Source organism: Pyxicephalus adspersus, chromosome 8, assembly GCF_032062135.1.
Source record: "Pyxicephalus adspersus chromosome 8, UCB_Pads_2.0, whole genome shotgun sequence".
Classification (NCBI taxonomy): Eukaryota; Metazoa; Chordata; class Amphibia; order Anura; family Pyxicephalidae; genus Pyxicephalus; species Pyxicephalus adspersus.
In genome coordinates, this window is record NC_092865.1 from 55,691,730 (window position 1) to 55,718,112 (window position 26,383).

The 26,383-nt window shown below is 38.2% G+C and overlaps 1 protein-coding gene across 9 annotated transcripts in view; it reads right to left on the reverse strand.

The window, feature by feature from the left end:
* The window catches only part of MITF (melanocyte inducing transcription factor), a 132,863-nt gene that overhangs the window by 71,081 nt on the left and 35,399 nt on the right, over positions 1-26,383 (reverse strand). Inside the window, exon 1 of one of the 9 annotated variants that reach the window (XM_072420768.1) lies at positions 15,237-15,508. The exons of 7 other annotated variants lie outside the window; for them this stretch is intronic. Coding sequence is in view for 1 of the 2 variants with exons in the window: in XM_072420765.1 (XP_072276866.1) it covers positions 14,668-14,720 (53 nt within the window). In the remaining variant the exon portion in view is untranslated. Of the gene's footprint in view, positions 1-14,667; positions 14,807-15,236; positions 15,509-26,383 lie in introns of those variants that run through there. One more of the 9 variants, XM_072420765.1, reaches the window with a different exon arrangement.

The following is a 26,383-nucleotide window of genomic DNA, read 5'->3' on the forward strand; positions in this document are numbered from 1 at the left end:
ATACTCTATGTTACATTTATTTTTCTTGTTATATCCTGAAGTTTTTACTATACAGAAGTAACAGTCACTGAAATGATCTCCTGGCTCTCGCCAAACCATAGGTGTACCGAATGGCATCTCATCACGTGTTCCCTTTGTCCACATCCATAAACCCTCCACACACTGTTTGCACACCTTATGAGGGGCCAAAGACTTATCTTGATGACCAAGTTTACTTTGAAATATGCCAGATAGACCTGCTCTACAAATGTGCTGATGTTCGCCCTTTGACTGGGAATGGTGAAACTGCCACAGATATAATAAAATGAATCAGGGTTGTTTAGAGACTTACTATGAGAAACAGCAGAGCCAGACATGATCTGAAAGAAAGGAAATAAGTGTGTAAGTAGGAAAATAAATTTAGCTTATTTATTACGTGGAGGAGCGCACAACCTCTGACCACACTGTCTTACATGTAAATGAAAAGCCTATACAAATCCACGTTACAGTAATCACAATATTATATTTGGTAGAGAAAAAACCTGACGTGATAGAAGTAAACTAACTGCACTTTTAGAATGAGCATACCTATTTTAGTATTAATAAGCTTAAAAATGGAAGTCAACAAAAAATGTGTTCAAAATTGTTCCCCAGTGTTATTGATCAACAAACATTGGTATTCCCTATCAATGTTTAAGTGATCAATTGATCCGATTTTAATTAAAGAACAGGCATTCCTAATCATTGTTCTATCAATATATTAATCAGATATTGATCGATCAAATAACAGACATTCCTAAACAATGATCATTGTATATATTGATTACAAGAACAATTTTCGATCAGTAAATTGATCAAACAAAACAAAAAACATTCCTAATCAATCTTCAATCAATACATTGATCAGATATTGATCAATCAAATACCAAGCACTGATAAACAATAATCATTGGATATATTGTTAAAATATTATTCAACAAACAGCAGGTATTACTAATCAATAATAAATCAATAAATTGCTAAACAGGCATTCCCAATCAATGTCTGGACAAAATATTGACCAGATATTGATCCAACAAATAAAAGGAAATCCTAAACAATGATCAGCTGATATGCTGATCAAGTATTGATCAAAAGAAGAACAATGTCTGATCAATATATTGATTGAATATTAATCAAACAAAGAAACAAGCATTACTGATCAATGTTCAACTGATATATTGATGAAATATTGATCAAAGAACAACCTTCATCAATGTTTAATCTATATATTGATCAGATATCAATCCAACAAAGAACAAGCATTTCTGATCAATGTTTAATTGATATATTGATCAGATATTGATAAAAAAATAGAAAATTGATCAGTTGATACACTGATCAAGTAATAATAAAAAAACAAGAAATACTGATCAATCAATATATTGATAGAATATTGATCAAACAAAGAATTCTTAATCAATGACCAGCTGAAATGCTTAGCAAATATTGATCAAAGGAAGAACAATGTTTGAAAAATGGATTGATCAAACGAAGAACAAACATTATGGATCAAAGTTTAATCAATATATTAATCAGAGTTTCTAACAATCATCAATTAAAATAATAATTAACAAAAAAAACGGCACTATCAATCAACATTTAAGCGAGTAACGGGAAATCCTAAGCAATGGTCAACTGCTATGTTGATCAAATATTGATTGATTGATAATAATTGAATATTGATCAAACAAGAAACAAATTTTACTGATCAGTGTTAAATCGATATATATAAAATATTGACTGAACAAAGAACAAGCATTCCTAAGCAATATTTGATACAAATATATATTGATGAAGTATTGATCAAGGAACAGATAGTCCTGATTAATGACTGATTAATATAATGATAAAATATTGATTGAAAATACCATTTTCATGGTCTTCTTAAGGTACAATCATTCACCCCAAATCATTTGTTTTATTTACCATCTGGTCATGTGAGTATTTTTTGGCCCAATGTCATATTTTTAGCAAATTGCAATACCCGATATAATTTCAGCAATACTTTTTTTTAAATGTCCCCCAGGAATAATCTAGGAAATGCAGATTAAAAGACTCGAATGAACGCGCCTGTTTCTGCAGAATCCTCGGCCTTTGGTGAACGTTGCGGATGCTTTACACACCTCTAAAAATAACCAATAATCTCTGGCTATTGTTAGCTATATCCTCTGCTCTCGGACGCTCGCTGGCAGCTTTCTATTCAGAGGTATTTTAGGTATTGTTGGTACGGTGCCAGCGACCGACTCATGTAAACATCATCGAGAGCCAACGAATGCTCCCAGACCGGGCAAGCTTGTGTGTGCCAGCGGTAGAAAAACCGAAAGCCGGCCTTACATCTATAAAACCATCAATCGTACAAAAGACGACGGTTAATCCTTTTTGCAGTTGCGCCGCTGCCAGGGCTTCGCAGTGGGCCGGGGGCTTGTTTAGCAAACCTAACCTTTAGAAAGTATCGAGCTTCTGATTTTATTTATACGATAGAACAAAATGTTACAGAGCGTCAGATTCCAAAGATTGTGATTAGAACCCTTGGCAAGCTGGGACTATTTTTAACTCTCATTAAAGAAGTGGAGCTAAGGATAGAAGCGCTGTGCCCTGTATGTGCCAGGATGAAAACTGTTTGTCATCCAAGGCAAGGATTCATTTGTTTATTAACAGTAAGGCCAGTTCTGGGGATATGTGGAACACCAAATGGCAGTGGTGCAGGTAGGGGGCAATGGGCCATGAGGAGAGTCTGTTTCCTAATGAGTTCTATTCTTCCAATTCTTGCAATGGATGGCCTATTAGGATTATAGAGGGTACATCAAAATGACCCGGAATTGTGGAAGCTGTGCCAAGAAATGGTAAGTAGAGGCCAAAGGACTAGTCACCGGTATTGCCCATGGGCCCCCAGGAGGTTTTCCATTAGTGAATTACAATGCCATTCTCTGCACCATGATGCAGATGACCAGCTTGGTAGAGGTAGAACTTTGCTTCCTAATGTCAAAAGTACCCCCTGCCACCCTGGTAGGGGGGGAAGAGATCATATGAATATGATATGAATATATGAGGGCCCCGTGAGAATTCTTCCAATGGATGGCCCATCTTGATCAGGATCTTACATGGTACCAATATCAAAAAAGCCAGAAATGTGGAAACTGTGGCAAGAAATGCTAAACAGAGACCAAAGAGCGAGTCACCAGTGTGGGCTCCCTGCAGGTTCTCCATTACAAACCTAACATGTCCTGTTCTTCACCATGACTTGTGTGCAGATGGCAGATGGGTAGAGGTAGTGCTTTGCTTCCTAATGTCAAAGGTGCCCCCCACTTCTCTGGTAGAGGGAAACAAATCATAGGGAGTGGGGGATGAGGGTGTTTCATGAAGTCATCAGTGGCTAACCTAAGTGTATGAAGTCTTGCAATGAGTGGCCTAACTTGACCAGGGCCTTGGAGGGTACCTATATCAAAAAGAACCAAAACTATAGAAGGTGTGCCAAAAAGGTAAGTAGAGACCAAAGAATAGGTCACCATTATTGCCGTTAGCTCCTGCTGGTTATTATTCTCCATTACTAAATTACCACATCTTCTTCTGCACCGTGACTTTGTGTACCTGTAGTGACCCCCTTGATTGACCTTTTCATCCTAATGTCAAAGGTGTGCCTTGTCTCCCTAGTAGAGGGAAACACAACATAAGGTGTGGGCAATGATGAGTGCCCTGTAAAAAAAAAAAGAAATGGTGGATTTCATGGTGGCTTAGTGACTTAGGTAGGTTTATAAACCATGGTACCAATATTAAAAAGAGCCAAAACTGCGAAAGCAAAAAAATGAACGCGGGGCCAATGTACCAGTCACCAGGATTGCCCATGGGCTCCCTGCAGATTCTCCATTACTTAGTTATTCTCCATTACCATGCCTTGTTCTGCACTGTGACTATACGTGAAGGGGGGAAGCTTGGTAGTGACTGAGCTTTGCTTTTTAGTTTAAAGCTTCCCCCTAATGGTTGTTGGAGTAATAATTAAGAAAAGGACTGGGTGAAGGAAGCACTAAACCAAGGAATGGATTATGAAGAAGCAGGGAAATCCTGGCACTGCAGGTTCTCAGGTTCAGCTTTCTCTTCAGCAAGGAGAACAGGAAGCAGAACAGAACTGTCAACGAACCATATCTCATAACACCAGCAGTCAGAGGCTGCCATGCCTTAGGTTACACTGCAGGTTAAAGAACAAGAGGGCCTAGTGACCTTCACTTTACAGCAGGAATTCATGGCAAGAAGAACATTTGTCAGGGCATTATTTAGATGCCGTAACAATTCTTGATTGACCTGTAAGATGGCAAAGCTTTGATTTTGGTTCAGTTTAAGCAACACTTGCCCGTTTTACATTTCTGCCATTGGTCAGCTATGTATCTGATCTTACCTGAGATAATCACAAATGCTTACAAAGGCAAAATCCAGGATCTGTATGGAGCATGGATGAATGGAACCACCAGATTACCCCATTTAAGCCCATCTGGTTGCTGGAACCTTTACTATCTAAACAGCTGTGAATCTGAACCATCAAAAAGAAAAGACAGGAGTGTTAAGTGATTCAAGCCCTGCCCTCTCTGAGCTTACTACAGCTTTATCGAAGCAGGAGAAGTTTTACTTGTTGCTCTTTTAAATAAGTAGCACAATAAACTACAATATAAAACAAATATGAAACTTAAAATAAGGATGGGTTCATTTATTTTTACCAGAAATGAACATATATATAAAAAAAATTATATTCCAAAGATTTAAAGCTTTAGTCTCATCAATATATAAACCAATACAAGCCAACCAAAATTAGTTCATTTAATCATTATTTGGAGTACATTAGCCTGGTACAGGGGGGGTAATGGGATGTTCTAGTGCGCCCTCTGGTGGTACAATCCATTCACCACAGCCCCAGTTTTGTATCGCGCAGCAATATTGCTTTAGTCACATTCTTCTCCTTTTTGTCAGATGGAATTTAGGTGATTACTCCTGTGATAGTGTGGGAAAATGTGCCATGGTGGTAAATGTTTTGCTAATTTCTCATTTACAGTAATCGTGTGAGTCACCAAAAAAACTATTAAAGTCTAAAGCCAACTAAATATGTAGTTGCTGAGGTTCCTGCAGTGCAAAACATGTAAAACTTTACAATACAAGCAAGATTCACAGACCCCAGGTAACACTCAACCGACCAAACAACCAATTGTGCCTAATATCCAACATTTTTTAACTGGAGCATTTTCTAACAACCATTAGCTAATAGGATGACAATCTGCTGTTTACTTTAATAACTGGTCGATTTGTGTTGGCATAAGACAGCAGCAAGCACTCCTATTGGCTAATGGATGTTAGGGATTTCTCCCAGCTGGATTCACCTATACAGCAACCAATGAGCAATCAGAATTTATTTTACTGATTGCACTAAACTGAAATGTAACATTTTTGCCTATATAAGCTGTAAAGAATGTCTGAGCTTAAAGATTCCTCTTTATGAAAAATACAGGCAGAGCCTTGGAACACATCCGGATTTTATCAAGCCAGGTTATTCAAATATTATTCAGTGTGTTAAAATGTAATAGTTAATTACCTGAACCAGATTTACCATGTGTGGGCTCTCCTATTCTGCAGACATGACTAAAGATTCTGAATTCTGTATTCTGTGAACAATTCTGTGGGCGAAGGCTGACCACTGCCTGAGTCAGACCTTGGTAGTTGTGGGTGCCATAGAGGAAGTTGTGGCTGGTGGCATATTTTTACGGGAACCACTGATATACCTAATACTCATGTATAGCAATCAACACCTCGAAATTCAACTAAAGCCAAAAGGATTTTTTAAAGTTTAAAAGGATTTAGGCAAGATAATTGTCAGATGACGATGAGACCCCAGATAACACAAAATGAATTATAGATTCCAGTGATAAATATTACCCCAATTCTGAGTTTATGACTGCAAGTGCAAAACAGCAGAGGATGCTGAGCTCCACAAGGGCAACGGGCCAGACAAACCTTCCCAATACCCCCATGTACATGGCTGCAGGGCCAAATCATTGCAAACATTAGGTGGCCAAAAAGTGGAGATCTGTATATTCTATCCCTTCTAGGACATTTTAGGAGAACGTAAAGCAAACTTTCCAATAAGCATGAAGGTTCAATTTTGTTGGCTTGCCACCCTCCCCAAATCTCTACTTGTAAACATATAATTACAATTAAACATGCTTTACTCCCAACTTCCACCCACAGGGCCTAGGCAAGGACCATTGTCAGCACCCTTCCAGGTAGGATCCCATGGAACAAGAACACATGAAATCTTAGTAGTCTTGCATTGGACTGGAGTGTCTTCGCATTTTATTTTCTCTGTGTTCCAAAAGACTCAACAAAGATGATGCTCAGTCATGTAGAAGACGGGTAATATATATATAACCCTAACTTTTCCCTTAAAATATGTTTTTCACCTACTAGGTGATATAGGAAGGGGTAGAGAGTGTGGCCAAAGTGGGCCTTCAATTCTAGTCGAAGGTCCATTTAAAGAGTCAAAACAGCTTGTCCAAAATACAGTTTACTAATATAAATAAATGGGACCGTGATGCACACTTATAGTAGGATTCATACCAAGGCCATGTTGCTCCAATACTCCAAGTTGATGGTCTAGATCAGTGTTTCCCAACCCGGATTCCTACAGTAGTTGGTTGGGGTACCTTGAGCAATGAGCAATATGTGTCAGGTCAATTTAACTGACACCAATGATCTTTTGGCTATCTATAAGGGCGGTGGCCTTCCCACTGGCCATCCATGTAATTATAATCAATGTAATCCCACTGGCCATCAATGTGAAGCCTTCCATACTAACCAGCATTATAATGTACTATGATCTATGGATATAGTAATTTATAAAGTTATTTTAAATGGTTCCCCTATGTTAAGTAGAGAAGTAAAGAAAGGTAGCATTAAGTGGAGCCAGAATGTTTTCTCCCTGATTTATGAAGCTTGGAAATGGGCCACATGGACTCCTACAAAGCCCTAGGCTGGGATTGTCTTGTAGATGATCCAGCTCTTCCTAGAGCACAGTAAGTTTCTTCAACATTCTACATCTGTCTGGCTATTAAAGTTTAAAAGCATTGACACCAGAGAGAGCAGTGGCATTATTCTACTATTACTCCAGCTGTCTAATATTCCCGTCCTCCGCTTCTCCAACCTTCTTGTATAAAGAAAGCTTTAGAGCAGCTTCTGCAGAAAGTCATTGTGGCTAAAGGAGTACAAATAAGCGTCATCCCACAGAATAGAAAAATTTTATAGTAAGCATTTTCTGCAGCCCCTTTCTTCTCCTAAGCATATTTCCCATGCATTAGTCAAGGAGAAGTCTAGCCTGGAGGAACGCTACTTTTAGTAACACTGGAAGCTCAATGCTATTTTTATACCTGATAGCAGAAATGTAGGTTTTTCACCTGCAATATTATACACGATAGGTGAGAATGTAAAAACCGAGCAGCCGATTACTCATGGTAACAAATACCAGGATTCAGTCTTTTTTTTTTCCTTTCTATTCAAAAAGATTAATTTACTATTATCTCGCTTTATCCTTTTATATTATTTTTGTATGAAAGGTTACAACCTACAGCTTTAAAACACAAAATAAAAAATTCACTATTGTAAGTATTTAAACAAAGCATGGTCTAAATTTAGCACAGGATAAACAGGTTACGTCTGCACAATTGCAGGCTTAGTGTTCCAATGAAAAAAAACTAGAGATGGTTAGTCAGCAGCTTCGTTTCCACATCTCCGATACTCCATGGAGGACAGATCTAATATAAGTCACGTAGTACATGACAGGCTGGATAGAGATAAGTGAATAATCAGAAAGTCTTCCGCCATTAATTTTCATTATCTACCCATGGCTTGGACTTTATATTTAAAGGGTCAGTCCATACCAAAGTGATGTTTCAGACAATGTTGAGGCCTGGATTATAAAATCCCAGGTTTGTTCCCGGTCACTTGGTAATTTTCCCACTTTTCCTGTTACATTTCCCATACTATGAATATAATATCCAGCAGAGAGAGTGGGAACCCCTCCCAATGACTACAGCAAATGTGCAGACTCAGCACAGGGTCTTACCAAAACCTGAAAATATAAGGAAGGGTCCAAAAGGTCAATACCCATGTAAAAAGAATATATATATATATATATATATATATATATATATATATATATAGAATGTAGGTCCCTCACCCTCAATAATATAACAAGAGAATGTAAGATCTTCAATGCCAGCTATTGAGAAGAAGAGGCCGCTTTTTATATTAATTTGACAAGCAAGTGTGTGTCCTGAGCTTCACCCAGAATGATCACTTTTGACCACTTGTACACGTGGTCCCATAGGTCCAAAATACTGGAGATGTAGAAGATGCATGCCCTTTGCCTTTATAATTATTGCTACTATTTATTCCTCCTTCCCGTGTCAAAAAGTTTACAGGTAGGTGAAATGTTATCCAGTCAGACTTTACATCTACTTTAAGATGTGTCTCAAGCTGTCAGTTTCACGTTTCTTTTGTAAGAAAAGTTGCAATGCCTTGGGTTTAAAACAACAATTACTATGTTAAGAATTTTAAGCAAGTAAGTTCTAAATTTAGCCAAAGAGAAAATAGTTTATGATTACACCATCGCCAACCTTAGTGTTAAAAAAGAGTACAGTTGGTTTGTCAGCAGCTTCACTTCCACATCTTTGACACTCAGATCAAATCTGAGTCACGCCGGATGTACCTAAGTGATTTGTCATGTATGTGTATTATTAAAGGTACCCTACAGTCCCACATCAAAAAGGACCATTTATTATGACTCAGGGGACATGGCCTACCCATTAAACATTTCTAATTTTCATGGTGGTATTATTTGGCTGGTGCATTAGCCAAATCCCAATGGTTGATAGGGTTTAAAAACAAGCTCTTCAATTGAGTGCATGGTGAAAAGATTCAGTGGAGCTTTATTCCAGTCTTCTTCCCAGGTTCACTGCTTGTCACCAGGGCATTAGGACCCATTAGCTCTTCTTGGGTCACATTAGGACCCTCTGGTTTTGTGAATCAGAATTCTAATAACCTCCTTATCATTAATACAATTTGCCTTTGGTTTAGGTTAGGCTTACATACACCATACGGTCCTTAATTAATTGGCACAAAAATAAAGCTTTACCAAGGACCAAACTAAAAAGCAAAGTCCTCCCGGTTTTATATCACAACAGAATCACAACCACAAGCAAAGTTTTAGGCAGAATGGGGTCCTAGGCAAGAAAGAAATTTTTGGTCCCCCCATCCCTTTAATGGACATTGTTAAGGATTGCTGTGGGCACAGAAGGAACCTCCCTATTTTCATTGTCTATAGTGGTATGGTCCAAAAAGTTGTGAACCGATTGCCTACAAGTCCATTCTCACCTATGAATTGAAAGAAAGGAAACCAGCTCTGCCCAGGTATGCTTTCCCTCTGATCTATGAAGCTTGGAAATGGGCCACCTGGACATCTACAAAGCCCTAGGCTCCTGCCTGTGGTTACCTTGTAGATGATCCAGCTCTTCTTAGAATATAATAAGTTACTCTAACATTCTACATTTGTCTGTGTTGATCCAGAGAACATCTGATTTTCTCATGGAATCAGGAAGGAATTCTTTTCACCTGTTGGAGTAAATTGAACCATGCATTATAGGGCTTTTTTACCTTGCTCTGGAATAACTATGTTTATATATGGAATAGGCATGTTTCTAGTAAGTTTATTTCCGTAGCGGTTAAACTTGATGGACTAAAAACGAAACTAAACTCAGAAATTTCACTTTACATAAAACGGTAGACAACTGATGAAAGAAACCCCTGGACGGATCGACTGCTCTGCGGGATTGAAGGTAAGTACATTTTTTTGTTTTGGGTTGTTTTTGAGTTTACTTCCTCTTTAAGTCATTTTTCAGCCTAACTATGTAACTATTTATCATTTGTCTTTATTTTTTATTGTGTTAGGAGTTCTTTGCATTTGAAAGCCAATGTATAAAAAATACCAAAAACGAATAATTATAAAGATACACAAAGAATAAATGACAATCATAATACAATGACAAATGTATGTTACTAGAAAGCAAGCCATAAACAAACGGCAAATATTTGCTTTTTTTCAAAGCAGAAGAGATGTTTGTCAGCAAGTGCAGCATAGGCAACAAGGAACAAAACAATTGCTGAACAACACAAAATGCACACACAGTTCGCAGTCTTGAAAAGAAGTATGTATGGGCATTAGTAAATACTAGCAACAGCTCCAGGACAGCAAATCTCTCCAGGTCCAACCTTTCACCCAGAACAGGATTCATCATTTAATAATGGAAAGGTAAACATATTGGAAATTATTCCAAAAGTTCACTTTTAAAACCAGCTATCATAATACATATTCTGTGCTTTCTTGAAAATCATATTATATGTTGGTAAAGCCTGTTTTTATTGGGTGTTTATCAAAAAAAAACATATTCAGAGATTAAAATATGCCTTTAAATGAACCTTCCATAGTAAAAAAGCTTTAAATTAAGTCCTCATTGACTATCTGCAAGCACTGTGCAGTAATTCCTCTGCAAAGTTTAATGAAGACGCACTGAAGGTCTCCTCTCAGCAGCTCAGCTCCCCCCTGCTCGCCATTGCCAGAACCCCTGCTCCGTGTTAGAAGGCTGCTAATTCACTGATGGTAGGAGCTAGGTGAGTAGTGCTACTGAGCACTTCTGGGAAGAGGAGCAGGGGGAGCTGAGCTACTGAGTTATAGCTAGAATAGGGGCCATAGGAGCTGAACTGCTGAGTTTGAAAAGATTGTAAATGTTGGGATTAGTCAAGCATAAGGGTTAATTTGTTTTGCATTTCCTTAGGATCGGGGTAAGGTTTTAGTAACAAAAAGTAATTAAATGTGAAGGGTTACATTTAGGGGGTAGGATAGGTGTCAGAGTATTTATTTATAAAATACCCTAAAACACCCATTTCTCTAAGCACATGTGCAGTGCTAACCGGCAGATGCCGCCACCAAACCCTTACTGGTGGGCAGCTCTCCCACTGCAGCCTCCACCTCAAGTCTCATCACCAAACTATATCAATCTGTCGCAACTTTTACTAATACATGTAGTATGCCTACTGATCCTTTGGGCATTGACCCGTGTGAACTACTACAGAGTCCATTCAATTTATTTCCTCTCCATATTAGAACTCCAGAAAGTCATCACCATGTTTTCTCAACAAATCTCCCCTGAAGAAGCCAAAACACGGTGAAACGCGCCAGTCATTGAGATAATTTACCTAATATTCACATTTTGTTGGACCCATTCTTTAATGGGCAGTTTATGTTTAACTTAGAATTGAGGTTCTTTTTACTTTTTTGTCTAATATCTAATAAATTGTTGTTTTTTAATAACTCCTGCCCAAAAAAAACCCCTCTTTTTTTCTATTAATAATGGAATGAATTTTTAACCTGTTTTACCCTAAAAAAAATCTTCAACCAAAAAAACAGACAAATAAATAAACTAACCAGCCTTCCTCTTTATTTTTTTATGTTGTTTTTATATCACCCGTCAAAGCAATATCCAGATAGTGTTTTACTATGCTTCTGGGTGGCACTGCTGCTTCCTATCTCTTGATTCCATTCTCTGCAACCATCATTCTATTAATCACAATAGGTAGTGCTAAAAAAACATTGTATCACAGCCATAATTCATTTAATGATGATACCGGCAAATAAAATGATTTCCCAAGCAGCACCACCAGCTAAATGAGATGAATGCCAGGATAAAACTTACATCCACCCAGAAAGTTGGTGAGTTAGCTAAATAAACTTCTATTGGTTGACTAAATAATAGGGATACGTTTGTACTAAGTATTCAGATCTATAGAAGCGGAGATGTACGTTAGCCATGCTGAGAGATCTGCTAAGCACTGTACAAGCTCTGTCTTGGTTGCTGTCCAGAAGATGCAAACAGTTCTATTGAGGAAAGCAAACAGAAGAGGTTTTCTTTATTTTACTGCATTATCACCACAGGGAAGTTCTGTCAGGAGAAAACTGATAATTCTAGTTCAGGGATAGATGGAAATACAAAGGAATCTTTGCTGTACAGAACATGAGAAGAAGGTGATGTTTTATCATCAATTCCAGTCTTTGCCAACCCTATGGACATGGAGGAACCCAAGATACATCCCGGTACATTCGCATGATGGGGGGAAGCATGCTCCTTACAATTGTGCCCCCTTCTCTTTCTTTAAAAGGAACCCCAAACTTTAATAGAACCTTGGGGATCTGCGGAACTCAGGTTGAAAAAGGCTTTTATGCAACTTCATATTTCTAAAGTGGAACTTCAAGCAAAAAAATGATAACACCTTTGCAGGTGTAAAGACGTTGATCCCTCTGCAAACTAAGGCTATGTACACAAGCTTAATAATTGCTGTTGGAAAGGATCTTTCACAATCCTTTCCAATGACAAAAGACTGCTCTGCTCTATGGAGAGGGGGAGGGGAGACGGAGCGCCACCCGCTGCATTCTCTCCCCTTTACTTGTATTACAATTCCGCCAGCACGAATCCATGAACGACATCACACAAGAGCTGTACATACACCAGATTCTCATCTGATACCAGCCCTGAGAATCGGATTATCAGACAAGAATCATCCGACGTGTGTTTGTAGGCTAAATCTGGTAGGTCCTGTGCCATACCGACTTTTATACCCGACCGTTCTTTTATACCCGACAATACACTGGGCCTGATTTATCAAAGCTCTTCAAGGCTGGAAAGGATACACTTTCATCAGTGAGCCTGGGTGATCCAGCAAACCTGGAATTGATTTCTTAAAATAATTTGTTAACAAATATTTTCAATTGCGGACCAGATCCATTCCAGCTTTTTTGGATCACCCAGCTTCCCAGATGAAAGTGTATCCTCTCTATTCTTGGAGAGCTTTAATAAATCAGGCCCATGGTGCAGGTGTGAAATCGAGTGACACGTCTTCCTGAAAATGTAGGCTGATCTTTTTTTTTACATTTCCAGAAAGCCCCCTATGACACATGCCCAATCTCAGGCATGCGCATAAGGAGCAGCCTGCAACCTCCTGGGAAAAATTATGATTACACAGTATTTATATAGCACCATCATATTACGCAGCACTGTACAAAGTCCAGTTATGTCACTAGCTGTCCTTCAAAGGAGCTCACAATCTATTGTCCCTACCATAGTCATATATCATTACCACAGTCTAAGGTCAATTTTAGGGGGAAGCCAATTAGGGTAACTGCATGTTTTTGGGATGTGGGAGGAAACCGGAGTACCCGGACATAACCTACACAGACACGGAGAACCTGCAAACTCCATGCAGATAGTGCACTGGCCAAGATTTGAACCTGGGGCCCCAGCGCTGCAAAGGCCGGAGTGCTAAGCCCTGAGCCACCATGCTGGATAAATGACGCATGTATCCCAAGAGGCTGTGGGATTCTCTGTCAGTCTTTAGAAGTAGACAATTATTAAATGCCACTTGGATCTAAAACTTTTTGTTGAGGGTTGAATAGAACAAATAATGCATCTTTCAGGTTTTTAACCAGTCCATAGTAATGGTTCAATTACAAAATAGTTGTTTTTAGTATGGATCACCTATCATAGGTAATCCATGTGAATATATTCAGATCCAAGTGACTATACCCATGTGAATATATTTAGAATCAATCATTTTACCTGGAAATAGCACCTAAACATAACCAGAAATATTTAGTACCATATGATGTGCTAATTACACAATTGCGATAATTATTTTTCATATTTCAAACACACACTTAATTAACATGACTCCGAATATTTATATTCATGAGAAAATATTAGGTAAAAACTGTTCAAAATGAACTAATTAAAAATGAAATGTGTAACTGAACAGAAAGGTGAACATTATAGTTGAATAAAAATGTATTAAAACCTAAGAAATAATTAATATTGATCAAAAGAGATGAAAGATATAAACAAATGTCCTTAATAATTACCAAGTGAAAGAACGCTATAAAGAATCAACTTGCACATGAATGCCTGAAGTTTTCAGACAATAGCACAAAAGCTGCTGACTATAATAATACAATACAATATTTAATAAAATCTAAAAAATTGAATAACAAATTGAAGGATAGTGTATAAAACATCAGGGTAAATGTTATGAAAAAAAAATAAAATAAAAAATAATGATTAGAAATTAGTAAATAATTATTTCCACAATAAAAAATAACACAAAATAATTTTTAAAAATATTACTGTAATTTATATTGACATAAAAAAATGTAAAAAATTAAATATTGAAAAAAATGAAAGCAAAAGATTCTATAAAAAGTAATATTAAAAACAACAAAGCTTAGAAACAATAAAAATTCAAGGTAAAAATTTAGAAAATAAAGAAGTATTTAGAATATAGAAATATTGTGCTTGTGTTGACTTTAAAGACTTTTGTTTGTTTTTTAAATATATAATAATAACCTGATTATCAATTTAAAGTGAATATGAGTTCTATAGTAAACCAGTTTAATAACTTATATTATTAAACAAGTCACAAATCAATAAAGGTATTGAAAAAAATATATAAAAATGAATAACTTTAAATAATTTTTTTAAGACAGCAAAACGAATATTTTCTAATAGATCGTACCTTGTTAAGAGGTCACATTTCATTCTTTGGCTCAGCAAGCAGAGTGTGTTCATGTTGCAGTCACCACAACAGAAGTCAGCAAGTACAAAAAAAAATCCTTTCCTAGTTGCTGGCTTCCAGAAAGTGACTACACACAAACACCCACGTCCTGCAGTGTCACCTCGGTGTTCTGGTGCGTAATGCACAATTTAAAGCCTTTAAATCATTCCAACAAATCAAAAACTTATAACTGAGAAACCTGGGAAGCGGTAGATAAATCCTGGCAGCTGCCATGCATAATTACCATTGCTGAAGCCACAGCGCAGCCGTTATTTACTCAGCGAGGATCCGGTTTTATCTCCCTGTTTAATTAACAGACAGCCGAGGTGCAGAAATTTCCAAAAAAAGTTACACAAAAAGAAGGACTGTTTATGCTTTATTTAGAGAACATTTTTTAAAAATCCATTTTCCCTTTTTATTATTTTTATTTATTATTGTTATTATATTATTATTATATTTTTCTTAAGATTGCATTTCATTATTTGTTCTGAGACCCAGAGACAGAAATGTGAAATCACAAAAAAATTCACCTGAACAAGAGGTGAGTGAAATTCTTCTAATCAGTAGACCCGTTCCTTAGATGACATTCAGTAAGGTAAATGGCCCTCATTCTTTACAGATTTCCTTCCATTTCCTGTTGCGTCTCTGGACGGGAAGTGAAAGGGAAACAGATAGCAAAAAAGGAACTGATAGGGGTTTAACCGTTTCTCAATCAAAAAAACTAGAATACAGGATGTATACATACACTTTCATTTTTTTAAAAATCATGTAAGCATGTTATAAAATCAATCTTTGCACTAAGGTACTCCTCTTAGATTGTAAGATCTTCGGGGTAGGGTCCTCTGCTCCTCCTGTGTCACTGTCTGTATCTGTCTGTCATTTGTCCGTCAAAACCCATTTCTTCAGACTTGCCTACCCGCCTTCCCCCGTCTCTTAAACCCTCGCTACTTCCCACCACTCCATATCTCCCCTCCTATTGTATGAGACTTCACCACCTACTAGATTGTAAGCTCTTCTGGGCAGGACCCTCTCCTGCTCCTGTGTCACTGTCTCTATCTGTCTGTAATTTGCAATCCCTATTTAATGTACAGCGCTGTGTAATATGTTGGTGCTATAAAAATCCTATTTATTAATAATATTAATAATAATAATAATAATATTAATACATGATTCATTTTCCTTTCAAGGTGCTAAGTCTGAAATATTTATGTCCTACAGCAGTGTTTCCCAACTTTTTTAATATGGGGGAAGCCTTGAAATAACTTTCAGGTCTTAGAGAACCCCTACTACTATATCCACAGATCACAGTACATTGGTTCAGTGGTCAGTGGGAAGCCATTGGGAAGAATGTCACCCCTACAGATAGCCAAAAAAAAAACATTGGTGTCATTTAAACTGACCTGAGAGGTGCAAATTGCTCAAGGAACCCAAAGCAACCTCTGGAGGAACCCTGGATGAGAATCACTGTTATGACGCAGTAATGAGCAGGTTCCTCTGTATTCCAGCAGCCTTAACAAAGCATTCATAGCAATGTTTCTTTTTATCATTACTTAGTTACCATTTACAGTCAGCAAGTCAGCAGCTTTTGTGCTAAAAATACCAGAGACAGCCCTTTCCTCAGATAAAAACATCATTATTAATAATAATAAAGTGCTGTGCCAAACCATGGATCCAGTGTTATGCATTCACATAGGATTCTGGGTTTTCTAATAAGAAAGCCTTCTTATTAGAAAACCCAGAATCCTATGTGAATGCATGTTATAGCTTTACCCTAGATATAAATAATAAATATTATAATAAATATTGTAAAAATAAAAATGGTATACAAGTAAAATAAAAACAGCAATAAAAATGTTTATTACACATCCGCCAGTTTCAAGTCCTGGTAACATACAGGCTACTCAAACATGCATTTTAATTTTAAATAACAATGCAATATGGCAAAACTAGTATGTTGTAGGACGCGGCGCGTGTCGCCAAACTTTTTATTAAGTGCAAAAATGGTCACTTGTGATGTTAAGTTGTTGTGGTTTGTTTGCCAGATTCACAGAGTCGCTGAATACCTGTCATTGACACGTATAGTGTATTGTCCTTGGTGCTATGTATTGGCTCAGACGCTGATCACATTGTTCAGTTTTATTGCTTTGGTGGATGAATGACCGATATCTTACATAATTACATAGTTGGGTTAAAAACAGACCATTAAAAAGTTCAATTTCTAGGGTAATAAACATATCCCTGGTATAAAACCCTATAAGACATAGATGATCCAGAGGAAGGCAAAAAAAATCTGGTTCCATTTGCTCCAGCAGGGGAAAAAATTCCTCAGTCCAGGCAATCGGATGTTCCCTGGATCAACAGTCTCTGTTATCTTTACTTTAAAGCCGTCATACCCAGTTATATTCTGTGCTTCTAGAAATCATCCAGCTTTTTCCTAAAGAAATCTGTAAAAGTTGCTTAAACCACTTCCTGAGGGAGCCGATTCCACATTTTCACAGACCTTACAGTGAAGAATCCCTTCCTTATCCGGAGCTTAAACTTCTTTTCCTCCAAACGCAAAGAGTGCCCTCTTGTTCTTTATATATACCATTTATATATTTATACAGGGTGATCATATCCCCCCTTATACGTCTCTTCTCAAGGGAGAATAGATTCCGTTCAGCTAATCTCTCCTTATATCTGGGCTCCTCTGGGTCAAACAATCCACATAAAAGTTATATTTTGATAGTAAAATAAATAAAATAGTTTTCTAAGTAGAATGTAATAAAAAAAAAAAGTAATGTTGATGACAAGTTTCTAAATATAAATCTGTTCCCTGTTTTTGCTATTTACAGCCAAGAATTCTGAACATTTATAATTGTGTCACACTTGTGAATTTTGTGCAGAGGTTGGGACCAATAACCTTTACCCATGTAACGCGTCTTTATTTTTATACCAGGCATTTCAACACAGTGGAAAATATTTGAACTTTATATACATAAACTAATAGTAATGAGTGCTTCCAGCAACCCAAATGTTTGATCTTCTCAGCTGGATATTTAGATATGTATAACTGGCTCAGGGTCCATGGCTTTGCACCTAATAAGGGATAAAAATCCTAAAATTGGACATTCCATCAGATTGTGATCTGACTTTACAGTGACTACTTGGGTGCAGTACAGTAGAGAAATTGTCATTTAAAGCGGACCTGTCATTACATTTTTAACATTATAAAAACATTATTTTAACATTATAAAAAAGTGTGACCATCCCTTTTATATATTGAGGAAATGCGTGTTTTACTTTTTTTTTTATTTTTATTTTTTTTAGGAAAGACCTTTTGGTCGTTTCCTTTGCAGAGGTAAAGACTGAATGAGAAATCCGCATTCTCCTGGGATACATACATGGTGAATCCCAGGAGGATTTTGAAATACCTTCGTAGAGAAAACAGACTATAATGGGAGAGCCTCCGTGATCCATCAAACCTGGAAAAGATTTCTTACAAATCTCAGTTTAACAGATTTCCATTAATGTCCTGTGGAGTCACCAGGATAGAAAGTAATAAACTTTCTAACTCTCCACTCTTTCTCATCCCAGGAAAGCTCTTTCTGCGGATGCCCAAGATCAAGCACGTGCAGAAAAGGCTCCCACATCATAGGAGCCCAACGGGTATGTTTCTCTGGTCCTTTGGGTGTTCTGCGGCTCTGCCCAGTGCCCCCCTGGGCAGGGTAAGGAGAAGGACCCCTTTGGGGGGGGGCCCCACCAGCCAGAGCCGCGGAACACATGCCCTGGATCTGAGCCTGCAATGGGAGAGAGGGCTGGGTTATGGCACCATGACGTCACGTTCAGGGGCATCATGATGGCATAACCCTGCCCACTCTACCATCGACCTGGCCCCTCTGGCAAATTTTTTAGATTGTGGCCCCTGACTAAAAAAGTTTGCCCACCGCTGGGATAGACTATCATGGGAGAAAGCAGGGGCATCCCCAAATCTCTCTCCAAATCCCCTGATTAGTTGTCAGTGGTAGCTGAAATTCACACTGCAGATATACAGCTATGAGACTCTTGACACCGCCGTGCCTAGGCACCTCATATATCAGGAAGTACAGTTCTATATTTCAGGAATAATTCCAGACAAATAAAAAACTCAAAGCACATAGAATTGGTAAAAATAAAAGCCGGCACTGCAGGAGAAGTTATTCTTACCATCTACAGCCCCGTCTATAGCTGCTTAATGTCACTCTTTATATAAACAGTCACAGCTATGGATGGATTTTATAGCTGAAGGAGTGCGGCAGCGGTTTCTCTCCCTGCTCACAGGTTCAGGTCATTCTATCCACATCCCACAACTGATCCTCAACTGGAGAGGATACACTCATATTATAGTTCTCCAATTAAAACCCAAATTTTACCTCTATGGACTGGGAGTGAAAGGGTTAAAGGCCCTGCCAGATTGGTATTACTGAGACTGGAGAAGATCGACTAATAAATGGGTGATCCAGCAAACCTGACATAGATATGGTCCAGAACTGAAAACTTTTGCCAACTAATAGCAAATGATTTTGAAGAAAGGTTTGCTGGATCACCCAGGTTCACCCATGATCATTTATCTTCTACAGATTTGGATAGCTTTATTATATCAAGCACAGAGTTTCATTTTATACAGCAAAAAAATCTAGGGAAGTGAACTAGAAATGAAGGCAGCAGAAGTAAACCGGAGACTGCCAAGCTAATAAACACTTTACCATCCACCTAAATATATATACCCATTAAACAAACACCTTTAATGAAATCATCTCTAAATATTGTGTATTTATAATAATCACAGATAAAGTTGACATAAAATGTTTGTCTGCCCCTTCAGCTTATCAGCAATGCAAATGTTTCTGTATGCCTTCCAGTGAAGAGACCCTGTCATTTTGTAATAAAAGCACATAAAGGCATAACTCCCATTGGTTCCTCCTGATCTATAGGAATTCACCTGAACCAGGTAATGTACAGCTGTGTTCAGTCTATGGACTTCAAAGCAGAGGTATGGCCTCCCATTACAAAAAACATGATTATAGGTGTATGTGCACGTACAGATATTTCCATGTTCCTCACTAATACCAAAAGATTTTGCTGGGAAGGTCCACATGTGATGGGGTGGCAACGATGCTGCACTGCTCCTGAATAAGAAGCGGAGTTGCCACTCTCATGTATCTTGCAGGGGGAGGAGGAGGTGTGACATGGGGTGTGACTATCACCATCGATTCATAATTGTCAATCAGCAGCCAGCCACACCCAATCCTATTTGACAGCACCGCCGCTGAAACTCCTCCCACTGTGATCTACAGTGTCTGGGAGGGGGAACGTGTGGGAAATGAATGAAGAAGGATTTGGATCAGTTGGTGGGGAAGAAAAAAAGAGTAAAAGAAGTAAAGGAGTAAAAGTAATTCTTTTATTTTTAGGCATGTCCATTACATAGTAACCAGATTTTTTGTTAGTTAAGTTGGGGGAAGCTAGAACCTCTGACTGCTTTTTCACAATTTTTTTAATATTTGGAAGTAGAATATTGTATACCATTAGTGTCCATCCAAGCAAAATAGTAGTCCAAACAAATAACTGTGATAGCTGCAAATAGGTTTAGCTTTGCTAGATAATTGTGCACCAAAAACTTTTTTTTACAAAATGCTGCTTTCACTTTTTTTGTATTTCAGGGGTGCTGAACTTCTCCAGTTTTAGTTTTAACCACTTCCTGTCTACATGCCTTTCTGATTATAAGATGCTCATCAGTGCTGTGGACCATTTTCCTTATAGAGGAATGTGTGTTGTCAGTGCAGTGCTCATAGTCTCCACTGGGGGCACATGAGACAAGGGAACAACCCAAGGGCAGATTTGGGTCAAATTAGTTGTCACCCCATAAAAGAAAGTGCTTAAACAAGGACCTTTACTTCATGATTACTATGACTTATTTTATTATATAAATTGTTTTAATTCAATTTACTTAGCTCACAGCACACATAAGCAGTGAAGTGAAACGCGTATTTCCTTTCCTAAGCAGTAGGTTAAAACAAGCGTGGAATAGCTAGCACTACATGCGAGGTGTAAAACCGTGGAAGATAAAAATAGTTTAGTTTGGGGAGTTTTATTCATGAACATAGCTGAATTCCTTCCAAGTATTGGACAAGAATATTCCTAGCTGAAACTTAACCAAACTTTTTCCCTTCCTTAAAGTGTTGGCAGTACAGGAAGTGAGTTGAAACCTCCAGAATGGGCAAAGATAGCAGTAAAAACTATTTTAATCTTGCTTTTCTCTAAGGTTAGTTCAGACAAATAATTTTGCAAGTGGTTTTAAGCGTTTTTACTGCTGGCAAAAACGTAAAACAGCAAAAAAAAGTTTTTTTGGTTTTTTTGTACAGAACTGTTCTGGCAGAAGTGCTTTCAGGTAATTTTTCAGATGTTCAATGCAGCGTCCAGGAGGTTTTTTTCCACCCAATTGCCTTCAAAGACTTAAATTTAAACCCTTTCAACTGCTTATGCAGGAGGAAGTAAGCATTTGCAAGTGGTTTTCTCAGGTGTTTTCAGGCATTTTTGGTGCTTGGAAAATTACCAGAAAAAACAGCATATGTGTAAGGGATTGCAAATGCCTCCTAGAAATAAGTGTCTTAGAAACCACTCCCAGTGCCTAGCTCGGGACAACAGACTGTAGTAGGTGCCTGGAAGAGGTAAAAAATTTGCCTTGTAATTGAGTGATCCCATGTGGCTTCCTGCGGCTGGCACCCTGAACATTTGACAGCTGGTGGCAGTGAGTGGTACTGCTCTGCTCACTACTGAACCAATTTATTCTCTTTGGAGCTTCCACCAGAGGGCGCTACATGCAATGTCTCCCGAGAGGTATCGGTTCCCTGGCAAAAGGAAGCGGTAGACACACCACAACCTCATGGCCAATGGACCATCATTTCCTGTCCCAGTGACACCTTGCCACACTATCACCCTTGGTGCTATCGGGGCAATAAGTAAAGGGGAATCTCCTAGACAGGGGCACATATAGTAAAGCCACCGACTAAAGCATGGGAAAAGGACTGGCTGTCTAATATTGTGTAGGTGCCCCCTGTGCTGCCAAAATAGCTCGGACCTGTTGAAGCATGGACTCCATGAGCCATTTTTGAAGGCGTCCTGTGGTATTAGCAGCAAGACGTTTGCAGCAGATCCTTTACATCCCATTCCACCCACTGGCCTGCCTTAGTGTATCCTGCTATTATCTCTTCTGCTGGTTCATAGGGCACATTCATCCAGTCATCCACATGGTGGATGATTCATTAGAGCAGGACACCTTCTTCCATTGCTCCATGGTTATGTTCTGATGCCCATGTAGACTCTTTGGAAGGACGCATGGGGTGTGACTGGTCTGTGACTACAAAGCCCCATACCCAGCAAGCTGCAATGCACTTTGTCTTCGGATTCCGATCTCTAACAGTCAGCTTTAGGATTTTCTGTGAGATCAGACCAGACAGGATAATCTTCCTCCTAAGTTCAATATTAAGTCTTGAACATCCATGACCTCATCACAAGTTCACTGGTTGACCTTCCTATATACCAAGAGCATGTTCTTGGTCTACAGGAAGGGCAACCAGTAAACTGGTGAACTTCCTCTGTACTGAAATAGCTTATTTTAGCATTATAGCCATTTTTCCAACATAAAACAATACGCCAGATGGATGGAGCATCGGCAAAGCCCTCTTATTGGCTGTGCAAAGTGGGAAGATCATGCCAGTGATTCACACAATTACAATTTCTCAATAAGTCTTCCCTCCCTTCTGACAAATAAGTACATTTGTTTCTCAGGGAAGGAGCAGTTCCAAGAAACATATGTAATAGAGGTCATGAACTGAAGATAGACAAGTTTTAGGAAATACAACATGACTGAGATGGTCTAGACCAGGAGTGTCAAACTCTGGCCCGGGGTCCGAATCTGGCCCCCAAGGTCCTTTTTTTGGCTCCCAAAGGAATCGTAAATATAGCCCACCGCTGCATTGGAATAGTGCCGCTACTACAATTCCCGGCATCACTCGTGTCTATTGAATAGCTGCCTATATGTGGCTCTGCATTGGACTGTTTTATAGACCCAAATAATGCCCAGAATTTTAGTAGTCTTCAATGAAGAGGGAGTTTCAGCGCCGGGCCACTCATTCACCCTCAGCAGTACTTTTCCTTGCTACTCCAAGGCATGGACTTGAATGGTTTTATTTTCATAAAAGAAAGTTGGTATTATTATTGTTAGCCTGTGCAAAAAGGTTACCATTGAAATTTATCTCAGAAGCCTACAACTAGAGAAAGAGGCAGAAGATTTTTTCTCTATTATAAGCTTGTTCCAGATTGAATGTGAAACAAAACCTCTTTGTTTCCATATGTAAATGGTTTATATCTATTTATAAGAAAAAAATTCTTCAATAAATTTCAAAGTTGGCCCGCGACTTTGTCTAACTTTTTCATTTTGGCCCTCTGTGTATATGAGTTTGACACCCCTGCTCTGCACTCTGCGTCTGTAGAGTAGTGTCCATTCCTTATTTTCCTGTCTAGGACTTTACAAATACACTGATCACATCCAAGGACATGTTGCCTTTCTGTAGATTAATGTATGTCCTGCTTAATGTCCCTTATCATTAGAGATGGCCCCTATTATAACATCATGTTATTCCATTGCCCTATTTTACACGGCATCTAAAATTGGCTTTACACCTTTGCATTGTGGTGACGCACAATCTGCAGTGCCATAAGCACCTTGCCTGTATGTGTTTTAGCGCACCGCAATTCACAGATGGAAACCATCTGTTTGTTGTGGTGCAGTGTACTGCAAAAAAATGGTTCATCTCCATTTTTTTAAACATTATAGTTGACAGTCCATTTAAAATAAATGAGCATCCATAATGCAAAACCCAATAATGTGCAAAATAGCAAATAAGTGCAAAAGGGGTATTTAAAACAGATCCAAACTAAAAGCAGTGTAAAATGGTGCCACTTGGGGTAATTACTATGTCTCCGAGCAGAAAGTTTGTTTACAGTTTATGCATTGACGAGATGTTTATATGCTTAATAGTTGGTTTATATTTGGCAGCATTTCTTGTAAACATTGGCAAATGAAAGGGTTGCTTCAGTGTTACATAATAAGTGTTATTGAAGAGGGTGGCATGGGCCCAAGGGCTAGACTGTATCAGAATCGCAGGGACCAGATGGGTGGAAAAGAATGATGCCAATCAAAGGGCAACTTAAGTTTTAGTAAAATTGCTCAATACATTTTCCAACTCTAAGACTTAAAGGGCAGTCACCTACCTAAACACCTTCAGCCTTGTTCCCTATTTCAATGCTAGGCTATACCTAGCTCCGCACAGTCTTTGGAGAAGCTCCATCAATTATTGTGCATATGTACCACTAGCTCAATTCATTCTTCTGCTGCATCTCTTTGTAGTTCTCTTCATTGGCTTTCATTTCACCTTAGAATCAAATTCAAGCTCCTGTGCTTTGGCTTCAAATCTCTCTGCTCTTCCGTATCTCCCCTCCTATTGTGTGCTACTTCCTCCATGTTCTAGATTGTAAGCTCTTCTGGGTAGGGTTCTCTCCTCCTGTGTCACTGTCTGTATCTTTCTGTCATTTGCAAACCCTATTTATTTTACAGCGCTGCCGACTATGTAGACGGTGTATATATCCTATTTATTAATAATAATAATAATAATAATTATTATTATTATTATTATTATTAATAATGGTGGCCCCCAGCCATCCATCAAATGTGGCTCCAATACTAGAAATAGACAAAGCAGCATGCAAAGAAATACCAGCATATATATATATATATATATATATATATATATATATATATATATCACTTCTTTCTATCTATACATCTTTAGATATTATGGTAGATGGCTACCACTCCGTGAGTGCAGGAAAAAAAAGTAATGTTGTCCTTCAATAGCCATTATAATTTTAGGTTCTGTTCAGTTAGATTGTGAAGGGCCAAAGATTGTATTGGTGGCTTGAGTTCAATATCCACACCATTCCTTCTGATCCTAATCTCACAGCCTTATAAAGAAGCAAATAATTGTGCAGTCCTTTTAAACATTTCCAGGTTAAGAATTTATAAGATCGTTATAGAAATGCCATGGAGCTGGCTGTCTGATCTGCTGATGTCTGGAAAGTGTTAAAGGGTTTAATGGTCCCTGCTCTTCCCATTTCCTGGCCTAGGTAATCTCTAACTGACTTCTTTATGATTTATAATTTCTCCACGAAGACAAAACCGGAGAAGTGAGAGGGAACGACAAGGGAACAGCAATACCATGGTCCTGATTTAATAACACTCTCTAAGGCTGGAGGGGATACACTTTTATCAGTAAACCTGGGTGATCCAACAAACATGGAATGGATTTCCTAAAAGTAATTTGCTATTTGTTAGCAAATGTTTTCAGTCCTGGACCAGATCCATTTCAGGTTTGCTGAATTACTCAGATTTACGGATGAAAGTGTTTCCTCTCCAGCCTTGGAGAGCTTTATTAAATCATGCTCCATGGAGCTGACCCCATAGGTCCATGAGATACATGACGTACTATATTACCTTGTATTGGAAGTCTTTTGGATATCTAAGACACATTAATGCCAACAGGTTGTTTCCAACCTGCTTCAGCAATTATAACCAAAGATAACAATCCTGCAATTTAGCTAGAAAATCTATTGGGAAGCATTTATGAATGTCTGTTTTCCCATTTTTGTGTTTTGGTTGGGAACCCACTTCCACATTGCCTTCCCTTGTAGTTTAACAACACTGAAAATTAAAAAAAAATTTTGTCCCCTGCTTTAGGTTTGATACCACCAACCATCACTGTTCAGATGATTTTCAAAAAGTTAAGTTAAAGCTAAATTTTGGAAAAGGTAAATATTGTCTAAATACAAGAGACATGTATACTAAAAAATGAACCTTTGTGTGTTTTGTGTATTTTTTTTACACCTGTGTAACATTGAATAACAATACTGTAATCCCTGAGTCTGGGTTACCATTGTTATAACAGCTGGTCAAGTTAACCTCTGGACTGTAGAACCAGGGCAAGTGACATATAGCAAAGTCAAAAAGTATAACGACGTGTGTAATACTGATTAACAAATACAACACATAAAACCCAACAGAGAGAAAAGGACTCTGTACCTTTAAATAACATATATACCATGGCCATTTTTGTCTTATATCTCCCCCAAAGTGACACAGACAAAATACTTTTAGCAAACCTGCTGGTTTTCTGAAATGGACAAAGTTCAGGGACATTTTTATCAGCGGACCACTATGGTAATTGCTGTCAATCAGTCCCCAGCCACCCCAAAGCCCAATGTGCAGGCATTGATTTGTAATCTGTTTGGGGTTTTTAAGATGCTTAATACAGAATTCCAAACTTTATAACACATGGCAGTCAAAAGCTTTGAACACAGCCAGATATCCCATGGTCAGAAATGTTATACTGGGTTTAGTATAATGAACATAATCAATGAAAAGGTGATCATGTGGGATGAAAGGTAAAATATAAAATTTTGATCATTTAGATGTATGTCAAAGCTAAAAGTTTGAAGGATTATAGCCTGGTAGCAAACCCACCCAACTTGGATTTTCCATTGGACACAGAACTCCTTTGTTTTCTGAGCCTTGGAATTCAAGTGACGCACATCTAATATTCCA